Here is an 18,646-nt window from a genome sequence, read left to right as displayed (position 1 = left end):
ATCAAATGTTTTTGCACCTTTGATTTCTGAGCCATTTGGGTTTTAATTTTCAAACTAGGTTTGTGATCTAAAACTGTGATTTGAGAAGTTTTAATATCCTACAGTTCTATAGCATTAATTTTTTAAAATAAAGCTCTAAGCTTTCAATTGCTTCGTGTATTTAGAATTAAAAGTTCTAACATGAAATTTTCTATATTAAATTTCTAACATGAAGATAAAACTATATATATGTAGTTTTCTGTTTTAGAGGAAAAAAACTATAAAATTGTGATGATTCAGAAGAGATAACTTAAAACTAGCATACTAGCTTTTTTAAGCCTGTTCTTATACTTTCCTTGTTATTGATGCTGGTGTCTTTGAATCGTCTTTTAGACTAAATTAAATAAAATATGTCTCAGAGCAGTCTTGGTTTTTTTGGTTTTTTTTCAGAGATTGCAGTTCTGTGGAAAGGCGATCTATCCATTTTTCAAAATGTAATATGAAGGGAATGTGCGAGCAAGCCCTTGAGGAAGAAGGAGAATAGCTAAAGAAATACAGATTGGTCACAAAAATCATCTGCTTTCTCCCTTTTATGAATTTTTTTTACAGTGAGCCCACATTTAGTATGTTATACTTCTGAAGATGAGTGGCCCACTTTTATGGCAAAGGCCGATGACACAGAAAGGCCACCAGGATGTATTCCCTGGCCTGTCACAGTGAGAGTGAGAATTTGGTATTAGTCACAAAATTGACACTTTTTTTCCTTAGAAGAAAAGATAAATCTCTGGTGAGGTGAATTGTATTGTTTTAGCCATTTCAGTCAATTTCAGCGTGACAACCCAACAGCCCTTCTGCCTGCGAGTTATAACCTTGCCAGATCACAGAGCAGAGTGGAGACAAGAACACAGGCTCTGTGGGGGAGACCTGGTGAGCATTTGTGGGCATTCGTGGTGTAGCTGTGGGAGAGTAGATGTTCCTTCGGAGCTCAGCTGTGGCAAACCAGGCAGTAGTGTTACCTGTATCAGAAAACCCATCTGAACAAGGGAGTAAGGGAAGAACCGTAACTCCTGCAGGACAGGCTTCACAAAGAGGAGAGCCCTAACCTCAGCCCTTCCAGAGCTGCTGTGGTGTTTCAATTGAATAGTGTTATCTCCCTCAGCTTCCTGTCCCAAACTGCTGTGGAGCCTTACTGTGGACTGTCCAACAATGCTTATAGTTTGTAATGCATTATAAACTATAAATAGTTTGTAAAGAGCTGTGCAAAACCTTGGGACTGAAAGAAGCTCTGTGTGTAAGATGGCATTTATTTTCTGAGTACTGCCCATGGTGGAGAATGGTCTGCAAAAGTGATCAGGGTTGCACGTCTTGAGTTTTGGGGTGGCTTTTTGTTTACTCTTGACAAATAATGGAAATGTTTTAGGTAATTTTTATGTACTTGAAGAATAAAACTTGTTTCATTTTATTCTAGCCTCTCAGTGTGAGTATGGTTGCAACATGTAAGGAAAGTGTATACGTAATAGGCTTTAGGGAACTTGACAGTCAGCCTTTTTACATATATTCATTTGGAGAGGGTGTTGGGAGCTATCTTTTGCATAAATTATATTTTTGTGTTAAGAAGACGAAAGTGCTCTTAACCATTTGGTGAATTGGAAGCTTGGTGCTATTTTTCATCAATGGTGAATATGCTTCTAACCGGGTTGGGAGGAGGAAAAAGAGAAAACTACTGTTTGTTTTGACCAGAAGTCTACTTCAGTCCAGTTTGACTCAAAGCATGGTAAGGTTAACAGACCATCCAGAGGCAGCACTAACAGGCAATGTTAAGTTCAAAAGGGCAGGGGAAGGAACTAGGGGCAGCCTGGAGGGTCTGTTGTGCTGGCTTCGGAGGTCGGTGCTCCGGCAGGAAGGGCAGAGCTCCATGAAGCAGTAGGCTGTGTCTGAAAAAATGATCCCATTGTCATGCGCTGGGTTCTGATCTTCGTTTTCAATCCTTTTTCCTCAAGCACATAAAGAAGCCAGACTATGTGACGACAGGCATTGTACCAGACTGGGGAGACAGCATAGAAGTTAAGAATGAAGATCAGATCCAAAGGCTTCATCAGGCTTGTCAGCTGGCCCGCCACGTCCTCCTCTTGGCTGGGAAGAGTTTAAAGGTGGCGTCTCACCAAGCCTCAGGATGACTTACATAAGGGGCAACAAACACTCCTCTTTTTTTTTCCTTCTCCTTAACTCTTCTTTTGTACACATCTAATTTGTTTAAAAAAAAAAATAAGTAAAGCCTTGGGATGGGGAAAAGGAATTTTATTATTTTGTGTGTTTATTCAAGAAGTAATTTAAAACCCAAATTCAATTTTAACTAGCAGAATTCTAGAGATACATTGGTCTCAGTCAATCTATCCAAGTTGATCATGGCAGACAGCTTTGATTTTTGCCCCCTATTCCTGCCTGTAGTTTCAGCTTGTACTCCCCACATTATTTCTGTGTGCCTGAAGATTTGCTCTACCTTGTCCTTTGTCTCCTATTTTCTTGCATTTGCCCTGCAAAGAAAGATCAGGTCACATACAAAAGGCTGTAGGTAATATAGCAATGCAATTATATACAACTTCCTACTACAAGATTTAGTTCTTTCAGGCCAGACACAGTGGCTCACGCCTGTGATCCCAGCACTTTGGGAGGCCGAGGTGTGTGGGTCATTTGAGGTCAGGAGTTCGAGACCAGCCTGGCCAACATGGTGAAACCCCACCTCTACTAAAAATACAAAAATTAGGCAGGCGTGGTGGTGGGCAACTGTAGTCCCAGCTACTTGGGAGGCTGAGGCAGGAGAATCACTTGAACCCGGGAGGTTGAGGTTGCAGTGAGCCGAGATCATGCTGCTGCACTCCAGTCTGGGCAAGAGTGAGACTCCGTCTCAAAAAAAAAAAAAAAATGATTTAGTTCTTTCATTTAGTTATTTCATAATAATCTGAAGCACCGTTCTATATAAGGATTATAAAAGAAAAATATGAGCCTATTTTCTGCCAAAAGGTGGGCAGAATTTAGGAAGTGAGATTCAAAGATAAAATCACTCACAGTATCTTCTGTGTACTAAACTTACAACATGACTAAACATAATGTATATATAAAATAATGAAGAAAATTACTGAAGAAATGGTTAATTTTTAATAAAAGATTTTATTTTTGTTTTAGAATTTTATTTATGTTTATGGAGTTTATGGAAATGGTCTTCATATACTTATAAAACTCAATTTCAGTTTTCTTTTAGTTTGGGAGCAATTTCGTTTGGAATACCTTTAGTAAGGAAAAAATATTTTTAGAAATACATTATTTAGACATGAAAGAAATCAAGATTACTTAAAATCAAGTCTCTACAAAATGTATTAGACTCACTCTTTTAAATATCAACCACAATTTCTATGCCATTGCTGCAAAACCCCTGTAATGTTTTATTGAGATAAAAAGATGTGGGTTGACCTACTTTTCAAGTTTTTCAAGGTTCAACTGATGAACCTTTTGAGCATTTATTCATATGCGCTGGCTAGCCCAGGGCACCAACCATTGAGAAAGAGGAAGGAATTGCCGAAGAACATAATTTTGAAATCCTCAGGCCAAAAGGGAGTTATGTCATTTAGTGACTCACAAATGATTTAGAGGATCATAGGGCTTAACATTTCTATTTCCTAATGGTCCATAACACCATCACATGCCCAAATGATTGTCCACGAGGCACAGTTGAGAATTGTAACACTAATCATAATTAATTCAAATGTTGTACCATAAGTTTATCACAGTAAATTTATACAGTCTCACATGGAAGTGCTGTTGCTATAGCATAGTTGATAAATACAAGAAATGTCTTCAATTGTTGCTGCACAATTTCTTTATTTAACATTTTAGGTTGACATGACAACTGAAGAGATAGATGCTCTTGTTCATCGGGAAATCATCAGTCATAATGCCTATCCCTCACCTCTAGGCTATGGAGGTTTTCCAAAATCTGTTTGTACCTCTGTAAACAACGTGCTCTGTCATGGTATTCCTGACAGGTATTCATTTCTTAATAACATATTGTTCTTTGGAAACTAAAACATAAAGCTAAGATCTGTAACATATGTTGAAAGACACTATCATTCAATGGAAACCCACCAGTAAACTTCTGAAATTGATTATGATAAAACAGAAATTTTAAAGTATTTTACTTCTAAATGGACACAATACCACCATTTAATGTCTGTTAAAGCAGTGCGTAATCTAGATGGGAGCTGTGCATTACATATGTCTTTTACTTCTTAGATTTTAATCATATAAGTGGTAAAAATCCAAATGTGGCAAATTTTTCTTATCAACTCTCGTTTTGGTTCTTGGCAAAATTAAGGTAACAAATTAAGTGCATCTTTTGAAATAAGTTAAAGATTAAATTTAGTTATCCCGTGTATTCTTCCTTCACTCCAAATTATCATTGCAACTCATTGGGTTTGTGATAGTAGTCATTAAGTATTTATTTTTATTTTCCTTTTATTGAGATCTGTCTATCACCATTTTTTTTTTCTGTTTACGTTTTAGTCGACCTCTTCAGGATGGAGATATTATCAACATTGATGTCACAGTGAGTAAATCATATAAAAAATCGTCTTTGATCAACTTCAGAATTGCTGGTAGCAACAGGAAGAGTGGATTGAAAATGTGAACTGCACCAGTGGAAGTGCTGTTTACTTCTAGACCCAGACGCAAGCAGCTGGTTTCCTTTTTTGTCTTTAACTCTGTGTTTATTCCAAGTAAACCCAGGCCTGACTTGAATTTAGGGCTGCAATCAGATGCACTGAGATCAATGTTGGCCTAAGTGAAATGTCAACCCAATCCTGCTATGTGTCATGTTTTTGAGAAGGTGTAATTGTTATTGATCCACTGTGTAGTTAACGCAGAGCACCACAGCACTGGGCAGCTGCTGAAGCTAGATATGTATGAGATGAGCTAACACGAAGAAAGCCAGCATTTTTCCTTCACTCTGCCAAGATTGATCTTCCTCTTCCTGCTGATTTTGAGTGGGGCCTGTCATTATCTTACTCTGTCATTAGGGGCTACATTGGCCTGTGTATGTCAGTCTATTTGGACAGCAACTCTTTTGCTAGCAGTGTTCCCTAGATTTATTAAAATCCCTGAAGGTAACGTCGAGTTCCATTTCTGGTATATAGAGCCTTGTGCTCAAAGTAAGCAGAGGGCTTTTTGTCTGAACTTAAGTTTTCACCAAATGGTTAATAGCCTTTTTTTTAAGTAACAAACCTAACTAATTTAACATAGGGACTTCAAATTGTACAAGATGTAACTTTTTCTCATTTTCTTAGCTTTTTACCATTCTCAGACTTGGATTATGTGTACTTTTACATTTCTTTTTATTAAAGAATTTTGTAATGATACCTTTGGATTATGTAGATTATAAATAAATTCTGTACATCTAATGATTAACAAATATATTTTAAATAAATAAACAAAATTTAAACATCTTAGGAGAACTAGTTGAAATGACAACATTCAAGGAATACAGTTTCTATTAATAAGGAAGTGTTTTTAAGAATGGTAACTAGACCATGAAACTTAGGCAGGAGTGGGAATGAGATAAAAATAGGAATCCAGGCCGGGCGCGGTGGCTCAAGCCTGTAATCCCAGCACTTTGGGAGGCTGAGGCGGGTGGATCACGAGGTCAGGAGATCGAGACCCTCCTGGCTAACACGGTGAAACCCCGTCTCTACTAAAAATACAAAAAACTAGCCGGGCGCGGTGGCGGGCGCCTGTAGTCCCAGCTACTCGGAGGCTGAGGCGGGAGAATGGCGGGAACCCGGGAGGTGGAGCTTGCAGTGAGCCGAGATCGCGCCACTGCACTCCAGCCTGGGCGACACAGCGAGACTCCGCTCTCAAAAAAAAAAAAAAAAAAAAAAAAAAAATAGGAATCCAATGGTGGAATTCAGTCTGATTTTTAGTTAAGTTAACTCAACTTTTTTTCTTCATATCAATCATATGAGGAGATAGCCAACGATTGTTTTATTGCTGATATTATTTCCTATGTCATTTTGTCCTACTTAAAATGCTTGAACACTTGCACCACATACATCCTGTTGGTATCTTTCCAATTTAGAATCATGCGGAAGGAGGTATTTTATGAAGCATACCTAAAATAAAGTGCTTTTCATAAGACACTTTTATTTTGGATTGTACCTGATTTTAGGGTTTTACATCTATTATCTCATCTAGTCACCCTATCATGAAATGTTACCATTTTAATGTTTTGAATGAAGTCAGCTGCTCTTCCCTACTGTTTACAGTGTATCTAAAGAAAATACTCTATTCCTTTTCTAAGTTTCCTGAATACTTAATAAACAGTTTTGTATCTAGCATTCAAATTATTTCACAATTGTAAAACTTATAAAGCAAAGTGAAATACTTCCAAGTGTCTAGAAATGTGAAGGAATCTAGGAAACATATAGGTCCGTATCTTAACAAATTACATTTCTTATAAAATATTTTATTAAGTGAAGGACTCCATTATCAGATCCTATATTTCTATCGGAAAATACTCATTGCATTTTAGAATTATTTATGTCTAGTATACATCACAAGAAAATAGATTTCCTTCCCCCCTTTAAAATTGAAAAATGTTTTTTTTTTTTTTTTTTTTTTTTTTTTTTTTTTTTTTGAGACGGAGTCTTGCTCTGCCGCCCAGGTTGGAGTGCAGTGGCCGGCTCTCAGCTCACTGCAAGCTCCGCCTCCCGGGTTCACGCCATTCTCCTGTCTCAGCCTCCCGAGTAGCTGGGACTACAGGCGCCCGCCTCGTCGCCCGGCTAGTTTTTTGTATTTTTTAGTAGAGACGGGGTTTCACCGTATTAGCCAGGATGGTCTCGATCTCCTGACCTCGTGATCCGCCCGTCTCGGCCTCCCAAAGTGCTGGGATTACAGGCTTGAGCCACCGCGCCCGGCCCGAAAAATGTTTTTCTTAAAGACAATGTAATGTCCATGATAGTTGCTCAGTAAATATTTGTTAAATAAATGAAGAACCAGGCGCAGTGGCTCATGCCTGAAATCCCAGCACTTTGGGAGGCCAAGGCGGGTGGATCACCTGAGGTCAGGAGTTCAAGACCAGCCTGGCCAACATGGCGAAACCCCATCTCTACTAAAAATACTAAAAATGTAAAAATTAGCACGGCTTGGGGGCAGGAGCCTGTAATCCCAGCTGCTTAGGAGTCTGAGGCAGGGAGAATTGCTTGAACCTGGGAAGCAGAGGTTGCAGTGAGCTGAGATCACACCCCTGCACTCCAGCCTGGGTGACAGAGTGAGACTCTGTCTCAAAAAATAAATAAATAAACGAAGTACAAGACAAGACTAGTTTGTGGGTATAAATAGAAATTGTAGATGACTGCCACAGACTTTCAAAAGTATTGTATTTCTGTATATAGTGAATCTTTCAAGTAGTCTTTTTTTTTTTTTTTTTTTTTTGAAATGGAGTTTCCTTCTGTTGCCTAGGCTGGAGTGCAGTGGTAGGTCTCAGCTCACTGCAAACTCCGCCTTAAGGGTTCAAGTGATTCTCCTGCCTCAGCCTCCCAAGTAACTGAGACTACAGGTATGCACCACCACACCCAGCTAATTTTTGTATTTTAAGTAGAGGCGGGGTTTTACCATGTTGGCCAGGCTGGTCTTGAACTCCTGACCTCAAGTGATCCACCTACCTCCACCTTCCAAAGTGCTGGAATTATGGGTGTGAGCCACTGCACCAGTCTCAAGCAGTCGTTTTGACCTTCCTTCCTTCCTTCCTTCCTTCCTTCCTTCCTTCCTTCCTTCCTTCCTTCCTTCCTTCCTTCCTTCCTCCCTCCCTCCCTCCCTCCCTCCCTCCCTTTCTTTTTCTTTTTCTTTCTTTCCTTTTTTTCTTTTTCAGAGATAGGGTCTGGCTCTGTCACTCAGGATGCAGTGCAGTGGTGCCATTAAGGCTTACTGTAACCTTGAACTCCTGGGCTCAAGTGATCCTTCTACCTTAGCTAGAAATACAGGCATGTGCCACCACACCTGGTTAATTTTTTAATTTTGTAGAGATGGGATTTCACTATGTTTCCCAAGCTGGTTTTTAAACTCCTGGTCTTATACAATCCTCTCATCTCAGCCTCCCAAAGGATTGCAGGCGTGAGCTACTGCACCCAGCCTCAAGTAATCATTTTCAAAGCTAGCAAAAAGTAATATGAAAAGATGAATAAAGATTTTTAAAAATAGTACATTTTTACTTAAGAAGCAGTTATACAAACATTCATTTATACATCTTCTTGACTACGCCTATATTAGCAAATTTTATATTCTTGTATTTTTTTTTTTTTTTAGGTGGAGTCTCGCTCTGTCGCCCAGACTGGAGTGCAGTGGTGCGATCTCTGCTTGCTGCAAGCACTGCCTCCCGGGTTCACGCCATTCTCCTGCCTCAGCCTCCCGAGTAGCTGGGACTACAGGCACCCGCCACCACGCCCAGCTAGTTTTTTTTTCTTTTTTTCAGTAGAGAAGAGGTTTCACCATGTTAGCCAGGATGGTCTCCATCTCCTGACCTCGTGATCCACCCGCCTTGGCCTCCCAAAGTGCTGGGATTACAGGCGTGAGCCACACGCCTGGCCTCTTGTATTTTGAATGAAATAGTATTTTGTATTTTGAAATAGCATTCTTATATTTGAATGAAATACAAGAATATAAAATTTTGAATTTTTGAATGAAATAGCATACTCTTCCCTACTGTTTCCAATGTGTCCAAAGAGAATACTCTATTCCTTTTCTAAGTTTCCTGAAGACTTAATAGTTTCATTATTAACTTTCAAACTATTTCAAAATTGTAAAAATTATGAAGCAAAGTGAAATACTGCCAAGTGTATAAAATGAAAACTCGTACTTTTCTGGATTGCAAAGGACTGTAAATGGGAGTAAATGTATAAAACACTATTCTGTTGCAAGGTAATTAAGATAATTTTATATAGTAGAGAAAACACTCGATTGAAAGCCAATAATCCATCATATTAACCTGAATCTACCTCTGTATTAGCCACCAACCTTAAACAAGTTACTTATCTGTGCCTCAGTTTCCTGAATTATAAACTGAAGATCTAATAAAGACCTTTCTTGCTTCCTTCACACAGTACAAGAGCATTTTTTTAAGAAATGCAGAGTAGTATACGATTTAAGACATTACTTCAGTATCACAACAGACTGAAAGCTCAGATAAACATCTTTTTTATAATAGTTTCTACATTCTACCTTATGAGCAAGAGAAATGTCAAAAGTAATTAGATAGGACAAATTTATGCAAAGTAGCAAATTCCATGCTACATCAAAGGATCGGTATCCAAACAGTCGCTTCTGCCTTTTATATTTACTATAGTGCTTGGTTATCATTGATTTGTAATGAATCTGGTATCTTTCAAGATCCTACTTGGCTTCTGAATCACTGAAGAATGATAAAATTATACTTTCTGTAGATGTGCTTTTAAGCCTGTTTTATTATATTCTAATTCTTTAGATATCCATATATAGTGCTTTCTGTTAACATTTGGCCATCTGGAACATTTGATTAAGATTTCACTTCTTGGCCGGGCGCAGTGCCTCACACCTGTAATCCCAGCACTTTGGGAGGCCGAGGCGGGCAGATCACGAGGTCAGGAGATCGAGACTACGGTGAAACCCCATCTCTATTAAAAATACAAAAAATTAGCCGGGCGTGGTGGCGGGCCCCTGTAGTCCCAGCTACTCCGGAGGCTGTGTCAGGAGAATGGCGTGAACCCAGGAGGTGGAGCTTGCAGTGAGCTGAGATCGCGCCACTACACTCCAGCCTGGGCAACAGAGTGAAACTCCGTCTCAAAAAAGAAAAAAAAAAAAAGATTTCACTTCTAGACATAGGATTTTTCCGTAACACATTTCATTCCTATATGGAACCACTTCTGTTCTTAGAACTGAATTATCCTATTTGTCTGTTATAATACAAACATGTCTATCTTACTTCTTCTTGTCATTATATATCACTTCAAATGTAGAACTGGTAAATACAAGATCAAGTAAGTCTTCATGACCTCGAAGAAACTTTTCACTATGTTAAATACTCCTTGGTTCTCTAAACCTACTGTGGTAATTGTAGATCAAGGTCTTTGGCCACTAATTTTTACTTATGTAATTTTGTCTTCTCAGAAATAAAGTGAGGAATCAAAATATTACAGTAGTATTGCTCATCATAATGCTGAAATAACCATACTAGTTAACACATTTGTTTTTAAATTTTGCAATATAGTTGCATGGCTTCATCTTTTAAGTTTCTGCAAATTTTAATATATCTATTTCTTCTTTTTTTGATAGGCAAATGAATAATTCTGGAAGGGTAAAACACATGAGTCTACTAAATACATAAGTGAATACAATGTATACTTTAGGATAGTAGATTTTTAAACAAGGACATATTTTTAAATTTCTGCTTATGTTTAGGTCTATTACAATGGCTACCATGGAGACACCTCTGAAACATTTTTGGTGGGCAATGTGGACGAATGTGGTAAAAAGTTAGTGGAGGTTGCCAGGAGGTGTAGAGATGAAGCAATTGCAGCTTGCAGAGCAGGGGCTCCCTTCTCTGTAATTGGAAACACAATCAGGTAAGCCTTACATTGACAAGTAAAGGGAGGGTTGGCAAATGGTACAGAGGTTATTGGTGGCTTGGTATAAAGTTGATGACATGTTTTATGATTCAGAACCATCATTTCAGTCTGATATCAGTATGAACTGCCAGGCTGCAATATTGTTCCCTGAGTTGGAAGATAAAAAAAAAAAAAAGGTTTTATAAAAGTGAATTATACCAGGGTCAGCAAAGAAACTTATAGAAGAACAAGCAATATTTACATGGCTGCGTTTGTTTTAGCTTGATGTACTGGTCTATAGTTTCCCTTTATTCAAAATCACACCAAATGTGGAAGGGAGTACCTAAGAAGGGGATGAGCATCTCAACCCTGGGGTTTTTAATAAGACAGGAGAAAAACTAAATTTTATAAAGGAATGAAGTGAAATGTATTCCTATGATATGAAGATAATAAAGTGTTAGTTCAAGCAAGCCTTACCTTTCAAATTGGCAGATTAACAAATAGCCTGAAAGGGCGATCTTCTGTTCTTTTTTTGTTTGGTTCATTTTTCCTGTAAACCATTGTTTATTTTTCACAGAGTATTCTATCCTTACTTTTTGAGTGTATGTGTATGTGTATTTTCTGAATTTAAGACTTTTCTTTGTAATCTGTTGCCTACTTTTAGGTCTTTTTTTCCCCCGTAACTGTTTTGAGGTAGACATGCCGAATATATGTTTTCATTTTAAAGTAATGCATTCTGTTAAAGATGATCACATCAGCATCGTTTAAAGTACTGTTCTCATTAATATGAACCATTGAATACTTCCCATTTGTCTAAAGGATGGAAGGCTTAGTCACCTTGAAAAGATGCTGCCTTTTTTTCTTCGTAAGCCTTCAAATACTTTAAGAAAAAAGCCAGTAAAATATCAGTTAAATGTATTTATGGCTTTAAAAATATTGTAACAGTGTCTGAATCAAACTTTAGTAAAATCTCTTTGGGTTATATCTGAGAAGCTTTTATTGAAGACTTTGAACAAAATTGTGTTTTTGACAGTTTTAAATTATAGGCTAACTAGCCTGGGAAAAAAGGATAGTGTCTCTCTGTTCTTTCATAGGAAATGTTGAATCAGACCCCTACTGGGAAAAGAAATTTAATGCATATCTCACTATCTTACTGTCCATGAATATAATAGAAATGAATTCAAAATGCAGTTTTATTTTTGCAAATGGGATGAGTCGATAGATGCACCTCATATTTTTGAACACCTAGGGTTCAACAAATTTACTGGTGGTGCTCTTGCATTTTAACAAAATTTATTCTTCAGTAGAAGGGGGCAGAGAACACTAGATTCTTATTCAAGCATTCTATCGAGCTCTGCATTCATGGCTGTGTCTAAAGGGCATGTCAGCCTTTGATTCTCTCTGAGAGGTAATTATCCTTTTCCTGTCACGGAACAACAAATGATAGCTAACTACAGAGGCACATTTGCAGTAGTCACATTCATCAACTGCAGAAAAAAAAATTCAATTTAATTGTGCAACACAGCTGCACATGGGCTTTTGAGCATTTCTGTTGTTCTCCCTGTCTCGCTATTCCTCCCTCCAGATCTATTTTTTAAACTTTTTTTCTGGTTATTTTTTCCCCTTTTTGTCTCTTCTTCCATTTTTACTCTCTGTACTTTCTTGTTAAAGTAATTTTCCTTTGTGGCTCTCATTCTTTTTTCCCCATTGAAGGCTATGAATGTAGAAAATTATCACAATTACTCATATAATTGAGCCTCTTTGTAGCAAGTGCAACTCCAGTAGCCTTTCTCCATCATGAAAATGGTTTCATTATAGGGTTTTTCATATTCTCTGACACCATCTACACAGAGGAACAGGCGTGCAGATGAGATGTACTAGGAACAGGCTAGATCAGTAAGGTCACAGTAGGAATAATTAGCTCTGCTATGGAAAGAGCATCTAGGCCTTTTACTGCTACATAAATGTACTGTCCATGGCTTTTAGTCACAAAAAAAACTTACTAACAAATGGAGCTCCCGCCTACTACTTTGAAAAAAAGATTTGTATCAACACTACAATTTTCCATCATTAAGACTAATAACACAGAGCCTAGTATACATCAAGGGGAATAAAAAGAAAAATCTCACATTCAAGTGGCGGCTGGGTGCTGACCTTTGTTCCCTTTTTTTGTGTACGACTTAACTCTTTACAAAAAAGAGCCACACGCCACACCAACATGCAGGTGAACTCCAGCTAGTACTAGCAAAGCATAGCATTCAGTTGGAAAATCTGATAAATCTCCATGCAGGATAATGCATTTCATTACATATTCACTACATTAATTCTAGCTACATAAAAAAAGAAGAAGAAGAAGAAGAGTAGAATTGAAAGTGACATTGGATTTTAGCTATCTGGATACAAGGTCAGTTTTCACAGAGTATGAATTTGCATGTACAAGCTTTTTTGAAAACCAGATCAGTCCCAACAACTGCACTTAAAAAAACTATGTGGAAAATAACAGACAATGAACTTTTTACTTGTACCCTAATACATTTCATTATTTAGATGGTTTATGTCTGCCACTAGAAAGGAAACTGGCCCCGATTCTAACAAATGTTTGTTCTGATGTGTTAAAGCAGTGTTTGTGGACACCTATTATCTTGCCTTTTCTTATTCTGGCAAAATCTTAGGGGAATAAGTAAATAAACCATATTTACCTATAAGCCAAAAGTACTTGAAATCATTATAGACCAAAGGTTTACAAACATCTTTCAACTCGGTCTTGTTTATTTTAAGATATTCACCATCTTTTGCATAGCCTATCTCTACTGAGACACTAGGAAAAGAACAAACAACTTGTATTAGTATTATGTTATCAAAAACCTTGAGATCTTTACAGGAAATTTTGGAATTCTCCTCTGAAACCTAAAGAAGATAATGTCTCTGAAGAAGTATCAGCTAAAATGTTTTAATGGAAAGAATTCTCTCTGGGCCCTTTTGCTGTGTGAGGAATGCCTAGTAATCTTTAGGTCATAGTGTTATTAGACTCACTGTACCTCCATTTGCTTTAAAATATTTCTAAATCTGTATTTTTATAATTATCTCTAGATTATACAATCTGTACCTATGAGTATATTGTGAATGTGTAGATTCATGTATCATAAATATGTGACAGTTCAATCAAAAATAATTTAAACTTATAAATGTCATGATGAAAGTATCAATAAATGGTTTTTAATGTTTAATTCATAACTATATGTTTTGATATTAATTTGGAACAATATGAAGCAGATTTTAAAAAAATAATCTCTTTCTATTAGATTACACACATTTAAACAATAAGTGGCTCAGGCAAAATAAGTCATTTTAATGTCATCTGTGATGGATTTTTCTTGACAGCTACTGTAAATTACAATTATACTGCTTCTCTCTGCACATGAAAGTAAGCATTGCAATAAATTATCTTTTATTTCAATCCATCATGTCTGCTTTTCAGAAACAGAAAACCTCAAATAAAAGTTCAGCACTATTGTAAGAAAAATACAGTAATTTGTGATCTGGTTTGAAACAAAAAAAAATGTACTACTTTTTTGGAAAACAGTTGTTGGCTTTCAAAAATATTACTAATTGTACTTAAACATTCCTTTTCATTAGAAGGAATCCCTGGATTTGTGCATTCCTTCATTCATAAGTACTGCCTAAAATAAGTATCTAGAAACAGTAAAGAAAAATTTCATAACTTATGAAATAGCGTGCCATTTGAGATCATTTATTAGAGATGTGACTATTTGGAGATTAGTGCTGTTTATAGGATTAATGTAAAATTGGCAATAATCTATTTTCATGTGCGTTTTTATTTCTTTATAAGAGCATGTACTTAAACATAGTACTCCTCTGCCCTCTTGGGGAATGTATTTTTAGTCAAAAAAGTAGTTGAAAAGTATTAAAAAATTTAATTTACCCAGATGACATTTAAATTGAGTATAACTGCCTCATGAAAAGGAATTAAACGGAAGAAAATGGTCACAAGATGAAATTCCTTGCAAGAGATATCTTTTTCATGTAAAAACTGGAACTGCAACGCCAATTGTAATAAGACAGTATAATAGGAAAGTAAGTTCATAAACAACCTTTATACATCCTCCTCTCCCTCTCCAAATATTCCATAAAAAATGCCTCAACTCATCAGTGTGCTTGGGCTCATGAATAGATATCATACTGTCTTAAAGGATTTTTAGTTAGAGAAAATCAGAAGAGCTAATACCAGGAGAGTTCTTTTCAGTAGGTTTCAGCAGAGCGAAGACAGATTTTATCTGTGAAATGTTCAGGGCAAGAAAACTCTTGTGCACAGAGAAGGGTCATGGCCTGTGGTGACTGGTGTTCGGGAGTACTTGGGTGCTTCTGCCTGCCCTGCTGTTTCCATTTTCCCCAGCATGCCAGTCAAGGGGTGCAGACACACTCCAACTTCCCATGCCACAGTTAGGGTTACCAGTACTTTCTTTCATATTAGAGGAGTGAAATTTGCTACTACTGGTCACTTGGGTTGTCTCTGTGAATTTGGATTTAAACCCTACAATGAGGTAAATAATCTTGTGCTCCCCATTTATTCCAAAATAATAGAAAGGGGATGCTTTTAAACACTAATTAAGAATATTAATGAGATTCTATCTGACTTAGTTCCAGTAAGTGCTAAAAACCATCTACCAATCCAAAAGGAAAATACTCTGAAAAGCAAACAGGAGTGTATACTCAGCTCCTGGGAGTCAGGCGTTAAGATGTACTCAAGCAGGCAGCCGGGGGAAATTTGGCCTGTTCTTTTCCTTTTTCCACCTGGCTGTGAAATCCTCTAACCTTTGCATCCATGACACATAGATTCTATGATACTCCTGGAGCCAGAAGTTCCAGCAGGACCCAGGGAGTAAATTGTTATAAGAGAATGCTCTCAGATATCTTTAGCCACCTAGTAATTGCACAGCTTCTTTTATGCAGAGGAACGAGAGGTATGATGGGGGGAGGGACCCCAAGTGTTTTTTCAGAGTGGGCTTTCTTCCTCTCCTCTCGTCGGAAATTAAAATGAAGATTGCCATTGTAACACACATTTAAGATGTAGCCATGATGCCTGCCAATCAGCCGGATCCTTAAAAAAAAAAAAAAAAAAAAAAAACCTAGATTTTTTTTTTTAAGAAGAGAAAATAGAATAATTTATATTGAATGTTCTTAGAATCATTGAGGTTTGTTGGGATTGAAGTAACATAATTTATAGGTTTTGGTAGAAACTGCTCATATGAAAAAATCTAGATTATTATGTCCTATTTAATCATCTTTCTTCCACCTGTATTCACTCTTCATCCTCAGTTTTTATTCACAAACTGTGTGGCACAAATAAAAACACCTTGGGAAACACCACATAGAATTACTTGCCCACCAAAGATCCACAGAAATAACCATAAAGTACAACGTAAGAGATAAAAACCTTGACTTGCCATTCCTGTCCTCAACATATGCATTGCTTAACTATTTCTGCACTAACAGTTACATCAAAATTAAATCTGAATAAGAGGCTGCCCATCTGCTGGTTATAGTGACATCCTGGTCTAAGTGAAGCTGTCTTACAAGTCTGGGGATGGTTAAAATTATTTAAAAAAACATATAGACATGAATGACCACAAAGATGCTGGCTGAAAGCCTTTGGGTTCATGTTAAACTAAGAGTGTTTGAGACTCTAGTTTGAGATCTAGAAACTTAGTTCTGTTAATAATTGAAATAGTAGTCCTGTAAATCCCAGTCTGTTGTTAGGGTTAGGGGCATTGTGCCCTTTGTCCACATGAAAATATAAATTCTTAATAGTATATATATTCTTGTTTGTCTGATGCTCCCCAAAATAAACATGTTCAGCTGATTTCAAGGACTACTTTTCAATCTTGTAGATGAAGATTTTAGAGTTGGATTCTGTGTGCTTGGTTTCAGATGGAATGTAAAACATTTGCTTGTAACTAATGTAGTGCATGCAATGTACTTCATTACATACATGTAATGAAGTAACTAATGAAGCACTAAGAATTGGGAATCACAATACTAGCTTATCTTAAGCATCCCAGTGATCAAAAAGCATTCTTTATGAATTTTGTTAATGGTGCAGGTCTTGAATGGAACTCTCAAATGATCTCACAGTTTTGGAGTGTTTCAAGAATACTGACAAAGTAGATTGAGCTTTTCATGTGAGTGTGCCTGTTGGTAAAATGCATAATGCTTTGAAATAGAGCAGAAAAAGGGAACCATAGAAAGTCATATTTCTATATTGTAATTTGTTTTATTTTTGGTTCCCCAATCAGGAATAATTTATAGTCTTTTTGTGAAATCTCAAAAAAACCAGGCAGGTTTTTATGACCTGCATTATATGCACATATATCCTAACCATATATTGTATGGCAATCACTATGTGTGTATACATACTCATTTGTTGTCTGAAAGTGGCTTTGTTTGAATGCTATACAAAGGTAAATGACTCAAACGACTGTGTTAGATAGATATGTACCTTCTTTCTTCATATATCCAAAGAGAGTGGTTGCAAGTAACAGCAAAAATTAAAATTGTTACAGCATAATGAAAATATATGAATGTTATTATCTGACTCTAAATATTACTGACTTTTTCTTTTTTCAGAGAATATTTTAACGTGACTTTGTTTTATCTTAGTATGCCTGAAAAACTTACCTAATTTAATTAAATATTTTTTGGTCACTTTTAAAGCCACATAACTCATCAGAATGGTTTGCAAGTCTGTCCACATTTTGTGGGACATGGAATAGGATCTTACTTTCATGGACATCCAGAAATTTGGCATCATGGTAAGAAAGTTCATTTGGAAGCTGTTTGTTGATCAGAGATCAGGATGTGGCAGCTTTGCCCCTGAAGCTCTTACTCTGACTTTGAGTCTGCATTATCAACCTTGTGTTTGTGTGTGTGTTTGTGTGCGGTGGGCAGGGGAGGGGAGTCTGCTTAATTTTAACCGGGACATTACTGTGTTACTGGATTAGAGCCCAGCTGTTTCAATCCCAAAATAAGGTTTATTTTGCTTTCTGTCTTCTGAAGGGTGTATGGCTGGAAGGCACAAGGGATATTTGTTTAGAAAGAGTTACTGAAAACAAAACGCCACTGCATCAATGTCCCAGCAGCATGCACATATGACTGTTTTCTGTTTTTCTTTTTCTACCCCGTTTTCTAGCTGCTGACTGTTGTGGTTAAACTTCATTACATCCTACACAGCATTGACAGCTGATGTATTTAGCAGCATGTACTCTTTAGAGATTTCTAGATTATGCCCACCCTTGTCTTCCTTCCCCAGAATCTCCTGTTTTTCACTGCCTGGGTGTACACCCTATAGTGAGAAGACAGGGGTGGGCCCACCGGGGTGGGAGGATTTGGGTTGAGGTAGGAGGCAGCTCAGTGGACCACCCTCAAGGCAGGTTCACACCTGGACAGGGACCAAAGGAAAGTTGGTCCTGGGGCCTTGACCTGTGCCCCTATGGACTTGATTGGTCCATAGAAGGACTACTCTTCGGGACTCATGCCCTGGAGGATCGCTGGACACCCAGCAGGTCTGAACCCTCTTTGGACCAAAGAGCCCCCACCTAGGCAGCTCAGAAGAGGTTCAGGTGAGAGTGCAGAAAGAGCTTGTCAGCCTTGTGCCTTACCTGGTGCCAATGTCTGGAGTGAAACTATTTGAAGTCAGGCCCCTGCTCTCCACAACCTGCACCAAAGGAGGCTGCCCTCCTTTGCAACATTCCCCAGTACTTCTTTCTCTTTGAGGGAGGGGTGTAGGCAAGACCCAGGACCCAGTAGGCTGGGAGACCTAGTAGCCTGGGGGATAGAGAGAGGGGGAGAGGAAGCCTGACATGTGTCTGAAACACACAGTCTGCCCCTGCCAGGCCTTGGAAAACTCTTCTAGGGGAGTCTTGACCCAGAGCACAGATAATGCAAAGACTCAGGCCAAGTAGCCCCATGTTTAACTTCTGGTCACTATCCAGGACTCCAGAAATCTCCACCCTTTCTTCTCTAAAAGA

At 37.7% G+C, this 18,646-nt stretch overlaps 1 protein-coding gene across 1 annotated transcript in view; it reads left to right on the top strand.

Moving 5' to 3' along the window:
* METAP1D (methionyl aminopeptidase type 1D, mitochondrial) overlaps positions 1–18,646 on the top strand; it is a 93,858-nt gene that overhangs the window by 71,878 nt on the left and 3,334 nt on the right. Inside the window, 5 exon segments of the mRNA XM_030916587.1 lie at positions 1,980–2,129; positions 3,871–4,019; positions 4,537–4,579; positions 10,456–10,619; positions 17,334–17,431. Coding sequence (XP_030772447.1) covers positions 1,980–2,129; positions 3,871–4,019; positions 4,537–4,579; positions 10,456–10,619; positions 17,334–17,431 — 604 coding nt within the window.

This window comes from Rhinopithecus roxellana, chromosome 14, assembly GCF_007565055.1.
Source record: "Rhinopithecus roxellana isolate Shanxi Qingling chromosome 14, ASM756505v1, whole genome shotgun sequence".
In the NCBI taxonomy this organism is placed as follows: Eukaryota; Metazoa; Chordata; class Mammalia; order Primates; family Cercopithecidae; genus Rhinopithecus; species Rhinopithecus roxellana.
This window is presented reverse-complemented; position numbering and strand designations above follow the sequence as displayed.